The sequence below is a fragment of the Crocuta crocuta genome, unplaced genomic scaffold (genome assembly GCF_008692635.1).
Source record: "Crocuta crocuta isolate KB4526 unplaced genomic scaffold, BGI_CrCroc_1.0 scaffold36, whole genome shotgun sequence".
In the NCBI taxonomy this organism is placed as follows: domain Eukaryota; kingdom Metazoa; phylum Chordata; class Mammalia; order Carnivora; family Hyaenidae; genus Crocuta; species Crocuta crocuta.
Genome location: NW_027532203.1, coordinates 7,514,691 through 7,534,682, shown reverse-complemented (window position 1 = coordinate 7,534,682; position 19,992 = coordinate 7,514,691). Strand labels below are relative to the sequence as shown.

Genomic DNA, 19,992 nt, shown 5'->3' with positions numbered 1-19,992 from the left:
CAAATCCTGTTTGGAAGGGGGTTCGGTGGGAAGGGAGGGAGGGAGGAAGGAGAAGAGGGAAGGGAGCAGGAAAGGTATCGTCACCCAGGGTAACCTCGGGGGAAGAATGCGAGCTGGTGGCAGATTTCAGTACCACGGTGCGGTTGGGCCGCCTTGGGCACGTCACCCAAACTTCTGTAATTTCCCCGTCAGTAAAACAGAGGTACTTTGTCCCTGATAAGGGTATTTCTTTTTTTTTTTTCCCCTTAATGTTTATTTATTTATTTTCGAGAGGGAGAGAGAGAGAGAGAGAATGAGCGAGGGAGGGGCAGAGAGAAAGGGAGACCCAGCATCCAAAGCAGGCTCCAGGCTCAGAGCTACCAGAACAGAGCCTGATGCAGGGCTCGAACCCACCAACCGTGAGATCGTGACCTGAACTGAAGTCAGGTGCTTAACCGACTGAGCCACCTGGGCGCCCCGACAGGAGCATTTCGAGGTTTAGAAACATCTGGTGGCCCACCCCACACAGTCTGTTTTAGAGCGTCTGTCGCTCACCCCCAGGGGGACTGAAAGGAACCACTAGGGAGAGTCACCTTCTCTCTCCCGGCTCTTTCCTGCCAGGCTGCAGCCTCTTCACATGTATTCGGTGTGCCTGCTGGTTGGAGCGTTCTCTCTTGTTCCCTGGGGGCCTGTCTGGGAAGTGCCCCGCTTCCACGTGGATAACTGCCGGCAAGCCTGGTGGACGAATCTGCTGTTGCTAAATAATTTCCTGTCGGTCCAAAGCGCGGTGAGTCCCGTGTCACCTGCTGGGAGCGCGGATGGGCACGGGCCAATGCGGGGTGTCGTTTCACATGGTTTGTGAACTTCCCAAGGGCCAGCCTGAGTCTGATGCCCTTTTTTCTGGCATGTTCTCTGGAGTAAGTGAAGCCATAGAAAGGGGGGGGCTGTAGGCTGGGAGGCCAGCCTCTGGGGATGGGTGAGTGGTACCCAACCAGCCTTGGCAGGCATGGTTGCTGAGAAAAGCAGAGGGAGGGAACAGGGTAGTGGGCACGGAGGGGCCAGCCGTGCAGGAGTGTGTCCCAGAAGCAGCCGACCTTGCTCCGTCAGTGTTCCTGTCCCTGTCCATGTCACCCCCCAGGGGAAGGGTACTTGCGTCCCCTCCACGCAGAGAACCTGTCATTGGGACGGAACGTTGCGCCTCACCTGCACCATAATGAACGATTTTCCCGTTCCAGGCACATCGGACACAGCCACAACACGTGTGTATACTGGCCGGGGCTTTCCCCCAAAGCCCTCCAGTCCCCAGAATGGCGTTGGAGTCAACAAAAGTGACGTAGCTGTGATTAAGTCGTGTCACCGACTTTTACAGAGGCTCGGGAAGCAAGGCTGAGAAGGGAATCCCTAAAGTGCGGCTAATCGCTGCCCACAGCCACTCACTAGATGGCTGCCTCCCATCAGCCAGCCCCCAGCAGCTCGGTCAGGGCGAACATCACGGCCTAACTGCCTTCGCATGGGCCCGTGTCTGGGACAGGGCCGTGGAGGACAGCCTGGGCGGGGTGCCCAGCTGCAGGCTGGCGTGGGGCGCATGTGGGTCCCAGTGGCGAGGACGCGAGCCAGCACCTGTTGGAGGCGAAGCCTGCCTTGGGTCTTTGAAGGCGGAAGCGTGAGGGCCGTCAGGCTGGGGGGACTCGCGGATTTTCCCACCTTGGGAAGTACCCTTTAACTGGGGCGAGGACAGCTGTCGCTTGTGCTGGATCAGTCTGGTCTCCCGGGGACGGTGAGGGGTTGACTGGAGGGAACAAGGAGCCTGTCATCTCTGGAGGCCGGGAGGGGACAGCTTCCAGGAACTTCCTCACACTGAAGGAGCGTGAGGCAGGTAACTGCCTCCTTTCACACGAACACGGACAGCCTGCGCAAAGATGTGCTTTTGGTCACACATGTCAGCCAGACGTGGGAACTCTGGGGTTTCCCACACAAGCATGTCAGGAGCCAGGCCTTCTTTCTAGCACATTCCTCCCTGGGGGCTGGGGAGAGTCTGCAAGACAGGCAAGAGGGAACCACAGGGACCCTTCCAACGATAACTGTCCCTTATGTTCGTGTGACGGGATGGAGTCGAATTCCTCCAACTGTCCCAGGAGCTTAGCTTGTGTTGCTTTTTTCAAGAGAGAAAAGTCTGCATTTCCCTTTTGTCACCCGGCACTAACTACTCACCACCTAGGCTGTTACAAGGGTTAAGTGAGATGCGGTGTGTGGAGTCCCCGTAACCCCAGATTCCTTCCTCTTCCCTTGGAAATCCCGCCACCCCAGCTCCCCAGCTGCCCAGCGGACTCCTCCAGCTCCAGGAAGCTGAGACAAGGTGAGCGAGCGGCCCCGGGGAGTGACCTCGGCCCCTCTCGTTTCAGTGTAATGGCTGGACGTGGTACCTCGCCAACGACTTCCAGTTCCATCTCATCACGCCGGGGATCGTCCTCCTCCACGGAAAGTGAGTGTCCTTGGGGCCCGTGTGCCTCGCCACGGGACCGCTCCCACGGCCCGCTCAGCGAGCGCTCCAGCCCTGGGCAGAGCAGCCCTTACGATTTAGGAAACGAACCGTTCAGAACACTCTGGCCGCCGAATCCTTTTCTGTTTATCTTTCTCTACCTTCTCCTCCAAGCGTTGTGCTGCACAAATCCCTCTGTGTTTTTGCAGTTGTAATCAGCGCATAGGTGATATCTAGTCTCTGCCTTTTCCATTTAACCTTCTTTGTAAACATTTCCGTGTAGCGACATGATCTACATGCTTAACAGTTTTAGGATTTCTATGCCATTTTAAAAAAAAATTTTTTTAATGTTTTTTATTTCTAGGAGAGAGAGAGAGAGAGACAGCGTGAGCAGGGGAGGGTCAGAGAGAGAGGGAGTCACAGACTGAAACAGAATCCAGGCTCCGAGCTGGCAGTCAGCACAGAGCCCGACACGGGGCTCGAACCCACGAACCGCGAGATCATGACCTAAGCGAAAGTCGGACGCTTAACTGACTAAGCCACCCAGGCGCCCCTCTATGCCATTTTTATGGGCGGGCATCTAGATTATCTCCAGTTTTTCGTGACTCCACATGACATCTCAGTGACTGTCTTTGAATGTCCTACCTTTCCTTCTGTTCATTTCCTTGGGGATCCATTTCCAAGTGGAAAGACTAGGTCAAAGTACAGGAACAATTTGTGGTGCTTGTTACAGTACATCAGTGTACGTGTTCCCCACATGAGCTGCTTATTACCTTGATTTTTGTAAGTTCTAGAAAAGCTCTCAGGCCTCAGTAANATCCAAGCCATATCTTAAAAAATTTTTTTTTGTTAAAATACATGTTCAATTGAAGAGGCGTTAGAAGATAATAGGATGAAGAGAGGGAAAAACCATCACCCTAGACCCAGTCCTCACTCAAGAAGACGTGAATTCCCTGTCAATATTTTCGTGTTTATCTTTCTGATCCTTTTCTTTTCAAAAAAATTTTTAAATGTTTATTTTTAAAAGAGAGAGAGTATGAGCGAGAGAGAGGCAGAGACAGAGAGAGAGAAAGAGGAGGAGACACCGAATCTGAAGCAGGCTCCAGGCCCTGAGCTGTCACTATAGAGCCCGACGCAGGGCTCAAACCCATGAACCATAAGATCATGACATGAGCCAAAGTCGGACACTTAACTGACTGAGCTACCCAGGCGCCTCTATTTATTTATTTTAAGTAAACATAATTTTACTGTGTGCATAACATTCCATTCCATGAGTGAACTGTAATCTACTTGTACCTTTCCCTAGTGTTAGCTACTTGGATTATTTCCAATTTTATACTTGCTTTCAAAAATATTTTTTTAATGTTTTATTTATTTCTGAGAGAGAGAAAGAGAGAGAGACAGCATGAGCAGGGGAGGGTCAGAGAGAAAGGGAGACACAGAATCCGAAACAGGCTTCAGGCTCTGAGCTGTCAGCACAGAGCTCGATGCGGGGCTTAAACCCACAAACCGTGAGATCATGACCTGAGCTGAAGTCAGATGCTTAACCGACTGAGCCACCCAGGCGCCCCTATATTTGCTTTCATAAATAATGGTCTGATAAATATTTTTGTGGAGATCAGAGTCTCCAACTCTTATATTTCTTTAGAGTACATATCTTTAAGGGGAATTACTGGGTCAAAGAACATGAATGGCTTCTAGGCTCTTGAAGCAAAATGACAAATTGCTTTCCTTAAAGGTTCTATCAATATTCAGTCCTCCAGCCACCAATTGCACTGTTGCCAATGTGGAATCTTACTAATAATACAAAACAAAATATAAACCTTGTTATTTCAATATGTAAGAAAACAGTCATTTTTCACACCTAACTTGTAAGTCTTTAATTCCAGGGGTGAAGCTGAGTTCACCCCTAGGACTCACTCTATATTGCGGCTACCTTTTAATGCTCTTCCTAGGACAGACCTTAATCACAGGCTGACTTCTGACACTGCCCATTCTAGCCACATGCAAGCATTCAAGCATCCAGGGCAAGAGAAATCCACCCTAATCTTAATTTAATCTAAGAATTCAACACCTTTTAAAAAAAAAAAAAAGGGAAAATCCACTTTTTCACATATCTTAAACACACAGTGCTTTCTAACTTTAAGTATACAGGAGTGGGGTTTTTTTGTTTTGTTTTGTTTTTTTTACTAACCATTAAAAAATGTTCTGTGAATTCCACTAAGCACAGAGGTGGTTTGCTGGTATAGTGAGTCTGAGTCAGAAGCCATGGGGAAACGGGTCCAAGTTCTTCCCTACCCAGTCTCCTGAAACAAAAGCATCTGAATCAAATGGCTTATTTTCTCAGAGTGGGGGCTGGGAGGTGGGGAAGGCAATTTCTTTTTTTTCTTTTTTTAATTTTTAATGTTTTATGTATTTCTGAGAGAGAGAGAAAGAGAGACAGCATGAGCAAGGGATGGTCAGAGAGAGGGAGGGAGATACAGAGTCTGAAGCAGGCTCCAGGCTCTGAGCTAACTGTCCGCACAGAACCCGACGCGGGGCTCGAACCCACAGACTATGAGATCATGACCTGAGCCAAAGTCGGATGCTTAACCAACTGAGCCACCCAGGCGCCCCTGGGCAGGGCAATTTCTGATGGCATAATAGCACTGATAAAAGCATATGAGATTGAAATAAAATCTGATAAGGTGGAAATGAGATCTAACAATCACATTGTTATTTATTTTGGAAGCGAAAGTTTAAAAAGAAACAGCTCTGAACCTCCTCTGGTAGAAAGACGTAGCACTCTCTGCCTGCTTAATTTGTACTCACATCTCCCAGGGTGAAATCACTGAGGGGTGGGGATTAGGTATTGCTGTGACGTCGCCCCCTCACCCCAACGTAGATCAGGCAAGGAAGATCCAGAGTAGGTAAAGGTGGCTTTGGGATGATGACCAAGCTCCCCCTCCCCCAGGCCCCTTAGAGAGGGCGGTGAGTGCTCCCTGCTGCTGCTGGAGAGGGGCTCCCTGAGCAGGAGCTGGGACCTGCTCAGGCTCTCAGGGCCTCCACTGGGGTGGACTCTCCTTCCCACAAGGCAGTCAGGCCCTCAGAGCCCCAGACGAAGGGGAGCCCCTGGCGCAGTTCTGTGGGCCTCGGTTCCGTGATGGGCTACGGCTGCTCTAAGGGCCTCTGGAGACCTTGGCACACACCTGCGGGGAACAGGTGGGGCAGGTGTGAGGCCTCAGCAGGCCCCGCAGCCCTGGCAGAGGAGAAAGGGCAAGCCTCTGCAGGCTCCCTCCGAGGCGGCATTTGCAGCAGGATGCACTCATTGCTGGTGCAGGTATTTGTGAAGAAACAGCCACAGAAATCCTGTCGGGAATCCTGGCCAGGATGCTGGGGACTGACGGGCTTTCAAGGAAGACCAGGGTCTTTTCAGACCCGAGGGAGACACCATGCTATTCCTTCTTCCTCATGGGCTATATGGCCCCTGAATGGGCCCTCCTGAGGGGCCAACCCTCTTGAGAGAATGGGGATGGTGGTTGGCGAGTGACGCGCTGGGCCTTTCCCCACCCCGTGGTCCCAGGAGTAGTCCCCTCAAATAGGCAGAAAATAAAAACCACTGACCCGAGTTGGCAGAGGGGACCCTTTGGCACAGGGTCGGTTTCTTCTGACGCCTCCCCACCGTGTCTTCACATGGTGGGCTTCACGTGGCCATCTTCACGTGGCCATCTTCACGTGGCCATCTTCACGTGGTCATCTTCATGTGGCCGTCTTCACTTGGCTGTCTTCACATGGCTTTTGCCCTGTGGTTGTCGGTATTCTCATCTCTTCTCATGAAGGTACCAGTCAGATTGGATTAGGGCCCATCCCAATGACCTCATTTCACCTTAATTATCTCTTTAGAGAGCCTTTCTCCAAATAGAGTCACATTCTGAGGTGCTGGAGGTTAGAATTTGGAGGGACACAATCCAACCCATAACAGTCTATTTTAGGAGGCTTTATTAGTTTTATTATAGCGGTGGTTAGCCCGTGGAGACTTGTCTGACTCCTGGGGGGAGGTGCCATGGATTGGGCTCAAGTCTCCCAGGGAGTCAAACAAATATTGACTTGGCTGGATGTGGGTTTTTATTGGGTGGCCTGACTGGATGGTTTACCATTCACCTAAGACAATGAATGCTTAGTACCTTCCCACGCTGGACCTACTAGAGTAGGTAGTGGGTGGGGACCTACTTGAGTGTCCTTGTGACCGAAGACCCCTGAGCCCCCAATCTCAGGCCGTCATGGAAGGTAGACTTTCAATTCCTCAGCTAAAAACCAGCACCATACAAGGCTGTGGTCATGCAATTACATTTAGCTTCTAAATGGTGGGAGGATAAAAGGTAGAACTTTTTTCCTTTAGAGAACACGCTTGTATAAATGCCAGGGATTCAAGGAGGGCAGAACTAAATGGTCTGGCAAAAGGCACAGTAAATAGATGGCATTGTTGCCATACCTTCCCAGCCCACTGGCAGAGCAGACATTACTAATCAATCACAGCACCACTGAGCTAACGCTCCTCCATTCCGAGCATTAACACTAAACTAGAATTGGCACTCAGGATAAAAATCTTTTGCTCCTCGCCTCACTTGTGATAAACGAATGGTACCTTATCCCTTTCTCATGAAGAACTATGGCAACTTCGAGCAGTGGAATGGCATTGTCAAAGGCACCATCTAGGCAGGGTTATGCCTGCATAGTCTTGTCTTATGCCTGTGCTTTGATATTTCTATACAACTGCAGATCGTCTTTGTCCCACCCCTCACAATTCTGAGGAGGTGCAGCCAGACAGTGCCTTACTCTGAGCCTGTGTCCCTAACTCTCATTTCCTGCCCCAGAACCTTCCTACATACTACAGCGTGGGACTCCTTCAGGACCCCTCTTGGCTTTATACATGCATAGTCCCAAAGTGTGGAGAAATTCACTTTTGTGGAGCCACCCTTGACTCGTGGGGGTTAAAAGACACTAGGAAAAGGCTTCTTTCTTTCATCTTCCATGACAGTTTTCAGGTGCATCTTCCATAGAACATTCTGGAAGAATCGAGCACTAGCCACCTTGACAGCACATCCTTGTGTTAGCTTTCGCTCCTTCCCTGTTCCACATGCCATCCCTCATTCCTACCCTCATATCAACTCCCTGCACCCAGATCTTTGTCTCAAATTGCATCTGGGTGGGGGGACAATCCCTGGACTCCCTCTGTGTCCCTGTGTCCCCCTGTGCCTAATAGTCACTTCTCTCCCAAATCAACCACTACTACGTCCCGGTAATGCTTCGTGGGTGGCAAGGAACTCTCCCAAGCATGGCCTCATTTTGAGCTGCACAGTAAATGTCAGAATGAAGATGAAGAAATTCAAGTTCAAGGTCCTGCCTAGGGTCGCACAGCCAGCAGATGGTCAAATTTAAAGGCTAATCCAGTTCTTTTCTCTGCCCCAGCTGCCCCCCACATCGGCCTCTCTCAAAGGCAGGCCTAGCAGGAAGTGCCTCTGATTGCCAAGCTTTCAAGTCTTTCATGGCCACAGATTTTGCAGTGAAGGAAACTGAAGAGTGCTTCTGTCAATGTCCTCTCTTTGCAGAAGTAAACATGTCCTTGTCCTCCTCGGGGCCATGCTGTTCTTGGCGTCTTTCACCGCCACAGCTCTGCTCACACTGGCGTACTCCCTTCCGGTCGCAGCTCCGTCAGAAGCAAGGTAACCCAGGGTCCCCAGGCGGCCGCTCTTGCTTGCGTCCCCTCGGAAGGGCCAGGACCTCCCAGGGAGGCTGCCCAGCCAGTGCCAGGCTCTTTGCGCTGTGTTCACTGGCTCGTGGAAAAACTGGGTGGGAAACGTTCGGCTTGGATGGGAAAGTTGATGCGTTTTTGTTTCCAAACTTCTGAACCTTTCACCTTGCGCTGGGGGCCTTCTCTGAAAGTACAGGGAACCGCACTTCTGCCCATTGAAATGTTTCTCGGAGGAAAGGAGCGCCCCCACGTGGCTATATTGGGTTTCTCCTCCCGTGGCCCATTTGCAGCTTGGAAGCTCAAATTATTGGCCGGAGAGATTAAAGTTGAAGGAAATTGGGGTTATCCCTTCGAGGTCACATGGCTAGTAAGTGGCATGGGTGTGAGTGGAACCTAGGACCTGACTCACTATGCTGTTTCGCCTCCGCAGTGAGGTATGTATACCGATTTTTCCTTCTAACCACCCTGTGTGATCACACAGGGCAAAGTGGTCGGATTTCCTGCTAACCTCTTCTCAATGCAGCAGGCAGAGTGACCCAAATGGAAATCCGATACTGTCGGGCATCTGCTCGAATTCCTCCAATGGCTGCCCACTGCTCTCAAAGTAGAATCTCTGTCCGACCCTCCTTCCCCCTCCCCCCTCCATCACTCCCCTATTTGCTGACTCTGGACCAGCCACACCAGCCTTCTAACCTTCACACACCAAGCATGCCCTCTCCTCAGGCCTTTGCGCTTGCTGTTCCCTCGCACTAGAATGCTTTTCCTTTAAAGTTCAGATCTTGGCAGGGCTTGCTTCTTCAGTTCCGGCAAGTGTCCGTGCAAACTTCATTTTCTCAGAGCAGGCTTCACGGACCTCCCGATGGAAAATAGCCCAGAACCATGACTGGCACATTGTGTTCAGCGTGTATTTGTGAGGGGAATGAATGAATGAATGAATGAATGAATGAATGAATGAATGAAGACACCCCAGGTTGTTTTTACTAGGGGAGCACCATGCCCTTCCTGTCATATCACAGACCCCTGTGGACACTGCCAGGTGACTGAGGAAGAGGCTCATTCCCATCTAGTCCCGGGGTCCTCAACTCTGGAGGCCCATGAGAATCACCTGGGGAGATTTTAAATCCCACTGATGTTTCCAGCAAGCACCATCTCAGACCACGACCCCCGGGGATGTGGCCCAAGCAACCGAATTTTGTAAAACCTCCCATGAAGATGTTCACTCCTGAAAACCACATTTTTCGAGCTCTCCTGACGTACCAGCTCCCAGAAACAGCTACTTAAAATGAACGCAGTCACTGTATTTCCTCGGGGTCCTGGAGGGAGGGGCCCAAAGGAATTTGGAACAAGGGTGCCGTTTGTAGGTCATTACTGAGGAAATGGACAAACGTACCCCAAATTTTCCTTTGGCTTTGCTGATTGTGCCAATGGACATCTGAGAGACTCCTCTTTGCATGTCTAGATCAAACATGACCCTTGGCCTATGTTCTTTTGTTTCTCAGTGAAAATGTGACAGCGTTGTACTTCTCTGCGTACTACACGAAGCCCTACTGCCGATTTGGACCCTTCCTCGTGGGCCTCTTTCTGAGCATATTCATGCACCAAAACCACCAGGCAAACATTCTTAAGACCAAGGTACATTTGCCACCATACTTCACTGTAAGGGCTGCGTCTGTTTGGAAATGGAGTGGCCCATTTGGCCAGGCTCTTCCAAAGCCATGGGCAGAAATCAGACTGCTCAGTACTTTGTTGTGTTGTGTTGTGTTGTGTTAGCAATGTCTCTTGGTGCTGGCAAATAAGAGAGACCTTATCTTCTTGCAACAGCCTGATTCTCTGCTATCTTCATGGAGCTCCTTTAAGAATGCTCCAGAATTGGAACCCAGTGGTGTTTCACCCATTGGAGCCTTGGTACAGACCCAGAGAAATCACTGACACGGGAAAAACACACCCAATGAGATGGCTATGGCAAGGCTCTCTTCTGAAAGGGCATAGTTACTTGTTTGTTTTTTTCATTGTTACTTTTTTTTAAAGTTTGTTTATTTTGTGAGAGAGAGAGAGGAGGAGGGGCAAAGAGAGAGGGAGAGAGAGAGAGAATCCAAGTAGGCTCCAGAGCCCAATGTGGGGCTCGATTCCATGAACCATGAGATCATGACCTGAGTTGAAATCAAGAGTCAGACGCTCAACTGACTGAGCCACCCAGGCACCTCTATAGTTACTTTTTTTCTTTATAACTTTTAAAAAATGCTTATTTATTTATTAAGAGAGTGAGGGAGAGCATGCATGAGCATGTGCAGTGGGAGGGGTAGAGAGAGAGGGAGAGAGAGAGAATCCCAAGTAGGCTCCACGCTGTCAGCAGAGCCCAACGGGGCCTTCAAATCCACAAACTGTGAGATTGTGACCTGAGCCAGAATCAAGAGTCGAACGCTTAACCTACTAAACCACACAGGTTCCCCCCCCCCCCAATAGCTACTTTTTAATAGCACAAGCTCCTTGGTTTCTATAGGTAGGATTCTTGGCCAGATTCATTGCTTCCTTCTGGGAATCAAGACATGAGGTATCTAAGGGGAAAGAAGCTGTGATTTTACCTTGCAGGTAAAATTCCTTCACTGGCTCCTCTGATTCACCAACCAACCTCAAAACTCAAACCGGAAATCTGGGTTTGTCTTGCACTTGTCTTCCGCCTTGACCACTCCTCCCATGCAATCTTCCACCACTCCCTGCTGATCGTCTCTTCGGCTGTCCTCTCTTAGCTTGTCCAACTGACCTTGTTGAAGTTCTTCTCACCTCTTGATCTCAAATCTATACCTGGGGCAATCTATTTAAAACACTAGCTGGTGTTGCCCTTGAACTCTGCGAGAGTGCTTCATATGGGTTTCATTGACCCACAAGACCTTGAAGGTAGAACACGTCTGACTTACCTCTGACTCCCCAGCGTCTGGTTCTGAAATCACTGAAGGCACTCAATAAGTGAACGAATGAAGGATAATTTGCTTTTCAGTGGATGAAAGGCCAAGAAGTCCCTTGCACTCTTAGGGTACAGTGCTAGTGCCAAATCTCCTTTTAGGCGCTACCTTTGTTTGTCTAGGTCTTGTAAGCACCTCACCTAGATGTTCCAGAGAAGAGGCCCTTGTCTTTGGGAAATCTTGTGTCACTCACAGCAGGAACAGGACATAGGGCTTCACCGGGAAGAATGGATATACAAAGGCTGCGTGACTTCTCCTATAGGCTGGAGTTATGATATTCCCGTGTAGATGCACAGTTCGGCTGATGATTACAACAGAGTCCCATTAAAGAGGTGCTTCAATGTCATCCAGGTCACATGGTACCCAGGGAGCAGAGGTGAAACCCAAGATGAGGGCAGAACGTGTGTTTATTTTATTTTGTTTTATTTCATTTTATTTTAGAGAGAGAGAGAGTGAGAGTGCTTAAGTAGGGAGAGGGGCAGAAGGAGAGAGAGAGAGAGTCAAGCAGTCTCACACTCAGCACAGAGCCTAATGCAGGGCTCCATCCCATGACCCTGGGATCATGACCTGATCTGAAACCAAGAGCTGAACACTTAACTGACTGAGCTACCCAGGTGCCCCAAGGACAGAGAGTTTGTGAACCACTCCAAGGGCTGAGTCAGGACCAGGGAGCATAGATTCAGACCACAAGTCAAGCTGAGCTGGAGAAGGGATGGGTAGACCAAACACAAACCCCTAGAGCCCAGAAAATAAGAACACAGAGTCTGAGCCTGAGGCAGTGGGGGCCTCTACCATATACTAGGAATGAGATGAGGCAGTGTGCATTATGAGTGAAAAAGTGAAGGGGATCCTATCCTAAAAGAGGGGGCTTGTGGAGAGCCCCTTGAGGAAATGCCTTTCCTCGCATGGAGCCGGAGCCTCCCGCAGGAATCTGAAAGGCCCAGGAGGGGAGAGCTTGCCTTCAGGGACAAGATGGTGGACTGATAAGATGCTAGTTCAGGTCAATGGAGACACCATTATAGCAGCCTGGGAACTGCACCTTAGAAGCGTGAGAGACTCTTTGGAAGACAGGTCTGGGTCTAAAAGGGTCAAATTAGGTGACCTAAAATCTAAAACCTTGAACTGAGGTCTATAATAGAATTTAACCCATGGAGCTATTTTCTGAGCCGGAAAGTTCTCCATTCTCCCACTCCTTCTGCCATTTTATGACCCCAGTGACTAGGGTGCAGACTAGGTACGGATTGGGTGCCGGAGGCCCTTGAGTTGTTGGTGGGGACAGAACCAATCAAAGAGCCTTATTTGGTTGAGGAACAGAACGGGAGATCAAGAGTGGGTTCCAAGGTTTTCTTTTCTTTTTACCCTTTTTTCTTCTCTTAACTTTCATTTAATAATTATTTGGGATTCATGGCAATTTTGTGCCATTTTATCACGTGGAGATTTGTGTAACTGCCACCACAAGCAAGGCACAGAACTCTGCCATCACCACAAAGATCTCTCTGTGGTCACACACCTCAGAGTGACCCCTAACCTAACCTGTCATAACCGGTAATCTGAGCCTTCTATTTTAATGAAACTTTGAGCCTTCTATTTTTTGAACTTTGAGGTTTACAAATAGATACCGAACGTGACCATAATAACACAAAAAAGTAAATTAATGTAAAAGGAGGTAAATACACAATGGCCAGAATGAACTTGACCCGTGTCTCTGCTTTCCCTGCAGACGCAGGCCCTGCTGGGCTGGATTTGCTGCCTGTCTACCCTATTCACAGTTGTCGCTCTGGCATACGCAGTGGATGATTCGTCTGCCACCTCCTCACCTGCCACTGCTCTGTACCAGGCTCTCCACCGGACCCTGTGGGCGGCAGCCGTGGGCTGGGTCCTGTTTGCGTGTCAGGAAGGCTATGGAGGTACAACGCAGCAGAGGGGGTTGCTTATAGGTTCACACTGTGCCCCTTCAAAGGTGACAAATGTGAAAACACAGTGTACATGGAGGGACTTTTTATTTGCTGTTGAATGACTGATATTGACTCAAAGACATCAATTTGTTTATATCCTGGGGGATCCCCCCCATAGTCTGTTTTAGATTTTTACACTGGTTTATGTACAAATGCAGGTTCTGAGAGAAAAATCTGCAGCTCCTCTAATGAAGCTAGTTTAGAAGTTGGAGGAGAACAGAGGGTCATATAGCAAGAACAAAATACCAGTGACACCATTGTGGTCACAGCCACCCTGGGCCTTGGTTTCCTTATCAGAGGGTATAGACCGAATAGTTCCCAAGATCCCCTCCAGCCTTGTGGTAGGCGGGGTAACTGTCTATTGAGCCTGGCTCTCAATGTGTGGAAAGTCAAGCAGAAAAGGGGCTTAAATGACAAGAAAGGGATTTTCTTCAGATTAGAAATGTCTATCCAAATCACCTGATGTTTTTTTCCCTTTCTTTTCCAGTTGGCATGAGGTAGGAACTGGATGCTTGAGGTGTCATAAAATGACAGGAGACAGGCTGGCAAGAATCATCCAGAAAAAGCTCTGGCCCCACACTGCCCAGAAGCCCGGAAGGGTTGGAAATAGAGCCAGGTGGAGCCATGACACCTTTAAGGCTAGGGAGAGAATCAGGTTGAATTTATTTTATTTTTTTATTTTTTAATGTTTAGTTCTTTTTGAGGAAGAGAGAGAGAGACAGAGTGTAAGTGGGGGAGGTGCAGAGAGAGAAAGAGTGCAAGCAGGGGAGGGGCAGAGAGAGAGGGAGACACAGAATCCAAAGCAGGCTCCAGGCTCTGAGCTGTCAGCACAGCCCAACATGGGGCTCGAACTCACTAACTGTGGGATCATGACCTGAGCCAAAGTTGGACACTTAACCGACTGAGCCACCCAGGCGCCCCCAATCAGGTTGAGTTTAAAGTTTGGCTGTGAACTCAACCCACTTAGCATCATCCAAGGTGTTTGAGATTCATGGTTTAAGGAGGAAAATGATAAAATGCTCATAACAACTCCTGCTGATTGAGCACAGGCTTATGCCAGGCCCCACGGAGAATGTCACCCATGTGATCCTGGCTGACACTGGTCACACCCCTATGGGTACAACTATCACGTGCTATTTCTCTGTGAGAAAGATGGTGTCTGGAGCTGAAACACGAAGGTCACACAGTTTGGTAGTGGTTGAGCTAGAAAATGAACCTCAGACCGAGTGCAAAGCCAATGCCCAAAGCCCATGCTCATCATTTCTGTGCGATAGAACCCCTCTCAGATGTTTGATTAATAAAATTGTTTTTGAATTTGATGAATATATAATATTTTAATTTTAAAAGTGTTTCCTTATATGGAGAAATGATGTTAAAGAGAAATGGGCTGCATTCTCTCTGATGGATGTATTTGCATTTCTGGGCAGCTGTTTGAATCACAGGACCCTACCCTAACACTGCTCCTACCTGGTGACAATGACCATAAGCTGTCCTCAGAGCCTCAGAACATAGGCAACTACTCTCCCTGGCCTGACCCAGGCTCCTCAGGCTATGGGGGTAACATCACTGGATTCCTGGCTAATGTAAAAGTCATGCTGAATGAAGAATAACCTGCTGGAGGGAGGGTCATAGGTCAAGTTAGAAGATTAATCAAATTTGGGGCACCTGGGTGGCTCACTTGGTTGAATGTCCGACTCTTGATTTTGGCTCAGGTCATGATCTCATGGTTTGTGAGATCAAGCCCGGCTTCAGGTTCTATACTGATGGTACAGAGCCTACTTGGGATTGATTCTCTTTCTCTCTCTCTTTCTGCCTCTCCCCTGGCTCACTCGCTCTCTCTCTCTCTCAAAATAAATAAACATTACAAAAAAAAAAAAAAGAAGGTTAATCAAATTTGGGGCACCTGGGTGGCTCAGTCAACTGACTGAGTCAACTGAAGCGTTAACTCTTGGTTTCGGTTCAGGTCATGATCTCACCATTTGTGAGTTCAAGCCCCTTGTTGGGCTCTACGCTGACAGTGAAGAGCCTGCTTGGGCCTCTCTCTCTCTCTCTCTCTCTCTCTCTGCCCCTCACCCACTCACGTTCTCTCTCTCTCTCTGTCTCTAAATGAATAAATAAATATTTTAAAAAAGATCAATCAAATTTGCAGCATTATCATTCAGTGGAGTTAAGTGCTATCAATTATTAGCCTGAGCATGGACAATACCTCCATTAATCCAGATGACAGACAAGTCCTTGGATGCATTCTTGAGTGATATCTATTTTCAAAGTGTGTTCTCATTAGCCAATCACAATTACAGGTGCCACTGATGTTCCAGGTTTGCCTCTCCAGAGCTATAAGATAGCTAGATTGGTTAGCAGGTAGAGGAAGGAGGTGATGAGTGAGATGCAATTCTAGAAAATATGTGTCCACCCGGTGACCTTTAGAAAAGTACATCTGTAAAGGAACATTTGAAGAAGTGTTTCGCTGAGACTCTCAGGATGAGAAGGGGTCTTGGTGCCTCAAATCATCTTTCCATCATCTCAGTCAGGGCCAGTGTAGACCATGCGGGGTTGGATCCACGCAAAGTCATGTTCTGCTGAGTTGCCAGAGTCATTTTCTGACTGTGTGACTCCCCCAGTTAAACTCTCTCACCAGTACCCTCTTCTCCATCAGTGGTCCTCAAACTTTAGTAATATATGGACCCATTCCAAAGGAATAAGGAGTCTTTGGATCTTTAGTATTAGCTTAAATTGTTTTAATTCTAATTTTACCTAAACATGAGCATACATAAATCTAGACATAAATGTTTATGTTTATAGTACATCAATTTATAAAGTCAAAACAAATTTATAAAGTAACCATAAAAATGGGGCACCTGGGGCACCTGAGTGGCTCAGCATTTAAGCATCCAAGTTAGGCTCAGGTCATGATCTCATGGTTCATGGGTTCAAGCCCCGTGTCAGGCTCTGTGCTATCAGCTCAGACCCTGGGGCCTGCTTCTGCTTCTATGTCTCCCTCTCTCTCTGCCCCTCCTTCTGCTCACACTCTGTCTCACTCTTTCTCAAAAATAAATAGACATTAAAATTTTTTTTAAAATATGGGTCACCTGGCTGATTCAGTCAGTATAGCATGCGACTCTTGATCTTGGGTTTATAAGTTTGAACCCCATGATGAGGGTAGAGATTACTTAAAAATAAAGTCTTCAAAAAAATAATAAGGTGACCATAAAACTATAAAACCAACAAGATCTGAATTAACATTAATTTAATGTGATTAATAGTTGACTGGAGCCAGTTGTAGCTCATGACGTGAACAGGATCTTGCTTGCTTTAAGGATGTTCTTTTGTGTTTGGTTTACCTGTGTGACACAGGCTCTTTGTTGACTTAATTTTCCTATAACTACATTGGTCCCCAGTAACATCTTAGTTGATCTTATCCCTTGGCATTCACTTGGGGGCAAATGTATCTTTAGTCTGTGAGCCCATCTCTATTTATTCTCTCAATCATATAAAATACTTACTGAAGCCTTGCTTTATGCCAACTGCTGTTCAAGTTGCAGAGGATATAGCAATAGACAAGAAAAGATCTCTCTCTTGTAGATCAGTTGTAGATCGGATTCTCCCCTAGAGCCTCCAGAGGGAATGGGATGCTGTCAACGCCATGATTTCAGCCATACTGATTTTGGACTTCTTGTCTCCGTAATGATGCAAGAATAAATTGTTGTTGTTTTGAGCCAAAATATTTGTGCAATTTATTGCAGCAGCCGTAGGAAATAAGTCTAGAGCCATGTTAAGTAAATACATTTATAATTTCAGTGTGGATATATATAGTGAATAAAAATAAAGCAGGGACCGGAGGGTAACTGGGATAGGCGTGCATTTGCAAATATGTGGTATAAAAGCATTGCGGGCAAAGGGGATGGTGTGGCAAGCTCTCAAGCCTGGAATGGGCTTAGTGGGTGGGAGGGACAGCAAGAAGGCCAGTGAGATAGGAATCAGGGAGCAAGGAGAGAGAGATGGGAATTCGAGCGCAGGGGAGGGTAGCAGCCCGGTCATGCAGGGTCTTCAAGGCCATGCGGAAGGATTGGATTTTATTTTAAAAGTCATGTAACATAACCTGACCTGTGATTTAAAAGAGGACTCTGGATGTTGTAGGGACTGGAGGGAGGCAAGAATGAGAGCGGAGAGACCAACCGATCCATCAGGAAGCTACCATACAGGGCCATGGAGTAGGAGTTGGTGGATTTGATGGGGGGCTTAGCGGAGGAGATGGGGAGAAATGGTCCAATTTGAGATAGATAGTTTTAAAGATGGATTAGCAGCACTCTGGGATATGGGGAAAAGAACAGAATCTGGGATGGTGCTAAGGATTTTGTCCTGAGAAACTGATACAACAGTGATGCACAACTGAGCACTTGAGTTGAGCCTCGTGCAAAGGAGAAACCTAAGTTTTTTCTTTTCTACTTTTTCTTTTTCTTTTTCTTTTCTCCCTCCCTCCTCCCTTCCTTCCCTTCCTCCCTTCCTTCCTCCCTTCCTTCCTCCCTTCCTTCTCTTCCGTCTCTTACAAGGACATTCGTTTTTGGATTTGAGGGCCCACTCTAGACCAGGATAATCTCATCTCGAGTTTCTTACCTTCATCACATCTGCAAAGACCCTTGTTCCAAATAAAGCCCAGCTCTGGACAGAGCTTTTGGGAGACCGCTAGTCACACCACTACAGATGGCAGTAAATCCTGTGCAGAAAGGGATTCCTCACTGTACTCAGTTTTTATTAATTTAAATTAAATAGCCCAAATTGGGTAGTGGCTACCATGTGGGACAGCACAGTTCTAGAAGTTATGGAATATTTGTTCCAAAAGGGACCTACAGGTTGATCAGATGCAAGCCCCTCAGTAACAGATGACGAGTCTGAAGCCAGGCGACGCGAACCGCCTCGTCCCAGGGCCCAGCAGCATCCGTGCTGCATCTTGAGCTAAAACCCAGGCCAGCGGAAGGACTTTGCACCTTGCTTTCTATGTGGGATGTTTTGTGCTCGGGAATTAAAATCATATTAAGGAAGTAAACTGACTGTAAACTCTGCATTAGCATATCTTATGTTTTCATATTCCTGCAAAGGGAAGTGTTTTTTGTTTTGTTTTTGGCACTTCTCTTAAAAATTAGAAGAATAAAGACCTTATTAGAAGGCCGCACACCGCCCAGCAAGACCCGCGTGGAATCGGAGAGGAGCTCCTGGCTCCATGAATCATGCTGTCTGTTCCCTCCAGGGCTGGTGAACCGGCTGCTTTCCTGCCAGATCTGGGCTTTCCTGGCCAGCATCAGTTACGCTTGCTACTTGGTACATCCAATTCTCATCATGCTCTACAACGGACTTCAAGAAACACTCATTCACTACAGCGATACCAACATGGTGAGTGAGTCCCCACACTCTGCTCTGTCGTGGCTCGACTGTCCCTTCTCTCCCGGAGCAACCAAGCACCCCACTGGCTTGGGGAGAAGCTTGTTTTGTTGTGGTGGTTGCTAGGAGCCTGTTATCCTTTGTTTTCTCAGAGGGGGGCTTTGGGATAATATCTTTCTTTGATTTTATTTATCTTATTTTTTTAAGTTTATTTTTATGTATTTTGAGAACATGTGGGGGAGGTACAGAGAGAGACAGAGGGAGAGACTTCCAAGCAGGCTCTGCACTGTCCGCACAGAGCTCGATGCAGGGCTTGAACTCACAAACTGTGAGATCATGACCTGAGCCGAAATCAAGAGTGGGATGCTCAATTGACTGAGCCCCCCAGGCACCCCTACTTTATTTTTAATGTTCAGGGCTATTGGTCTTACAGATCTAGATCATACAGCCAGGGTGATGCCCTTTAAACCCAAACACAGTACGAATCTGGTAGTAGGATTGCATCCACTCTGCCCCTCTTTCTCTCCAGTTCTATCTTTTCTCTGGACACTGTTTGCTGACCTTCATCACTGGGCTGGCCCTGACGCTGTTCATTGAGAAACCGTGTCAGGAGCTGAAGCGGTACCTGTTGGGGCCAATGCCTGCTGGGCCATGAACATTCTGGTAAAACCTGAAAGAATGGCAGCATCTTTTTCTGCTGGTGATGGGCAAAAGTAGACATGGCCTCATTTATGTAACAAATGCTTGTGTTCCTGAAAAGGTGTGCGGATTCTGATTTTGTGAATGCTTAAGGTATACACATTCTCAAAAAAAACAAACAAAAAAAAAGGTATACACATTCTCTGTGCTTAATGCATACAAGAGTTCTGAGTGTTTACTATATAAAAGAGTCCTGTGATAGCCTATTTGGTAGCATAATAATCATCCTCTGATGTACCTTTTTAGGAAAAAACAAAACGAAACAATCTAGATTTGTGGTGTCTTGTTCTGCATGTACTTTCTATACCAATGATCATAGGAAAACATCAAATCTAGTGAATTTAATGCAATTTGGGTTATGTTCACATTTATTGGTAAAATCACAGTATGTAGGTTTTCACAGCATAATTATCTTGGTGTTATTATGATACCTTTGTAGACCTGTAACTCTATCCTGGAGCCTCAGGACTGTATGGCCCACTAGCGTGCACAATTCATGGGTGTGTGTTACAGGCCTTCCAAACATTATCTATTTTACAACACAGTCACTGTTATGGGTTGAATGTGTCCACTGAAAAGGATGCAAAGTCCTAATCCCCTCACAAGCTACTACAGAAAGGACTCTCCTCTCGACTCTCAGAGAGACCAGAGCCCTGCCCACACCTTGAGTTAGGACTTCCAGCCTTCCAGAACAGTGAGGGGGTTTACTATTTTAAGTCAGTTTGTGGTACTTTGTGACAGCAACCCTAGCAAAGGAAAATAGTCCCTCAACAAAACTCTCAACAGAAAAGGACGAGATCCTAGTCAATGGCT

The 19,992-nt window shown here is 47.7% G+C and overlaps 1 protein-coding gene across 1 annotated transcript in view; it reads left to right on the top strand.

The window, feature by feature from the left end:
- The window catches only part of LOC144242589 (O-acyltransferase like protein-like), a 65,665-nt gene extending 46,478 nt beyond the window's left edge, over positions 1–19,187 (top strand). Inside the window, exons 10-16 of the mRNA XM_077777555.1 lie at positions 601–766; positions 2,382–2,461; positions 8,047–8,160; positions 9,689–9,821; positions 12,870–13,056; positions 18,350–18,492; positions 19,010–19,187. Of these exons, the coding sequence (XP_077633681.1) occupies positions 601–766; positions 2,382–2,461; positions 8,047–8,160; positions 9,689–9,821; positions 12,870–13,056; positions 18,350–18,492; positions 19,010–19,135 (949 nt within the window). The 3' untranslated portion in view covers positions 19,136–19,187. The remainder of the gene's footprint in view (positions 1–600; positions 767–2,381; positions 2,462–8,046; positions 8,161–9,688; positions 9,822–12,869; positions 13,057–18,349; positions 18,493–19,009) is intronic.
- The last annotated feature ends 805 nt before the right edge of the window (positions 19,188–19,992 follow it).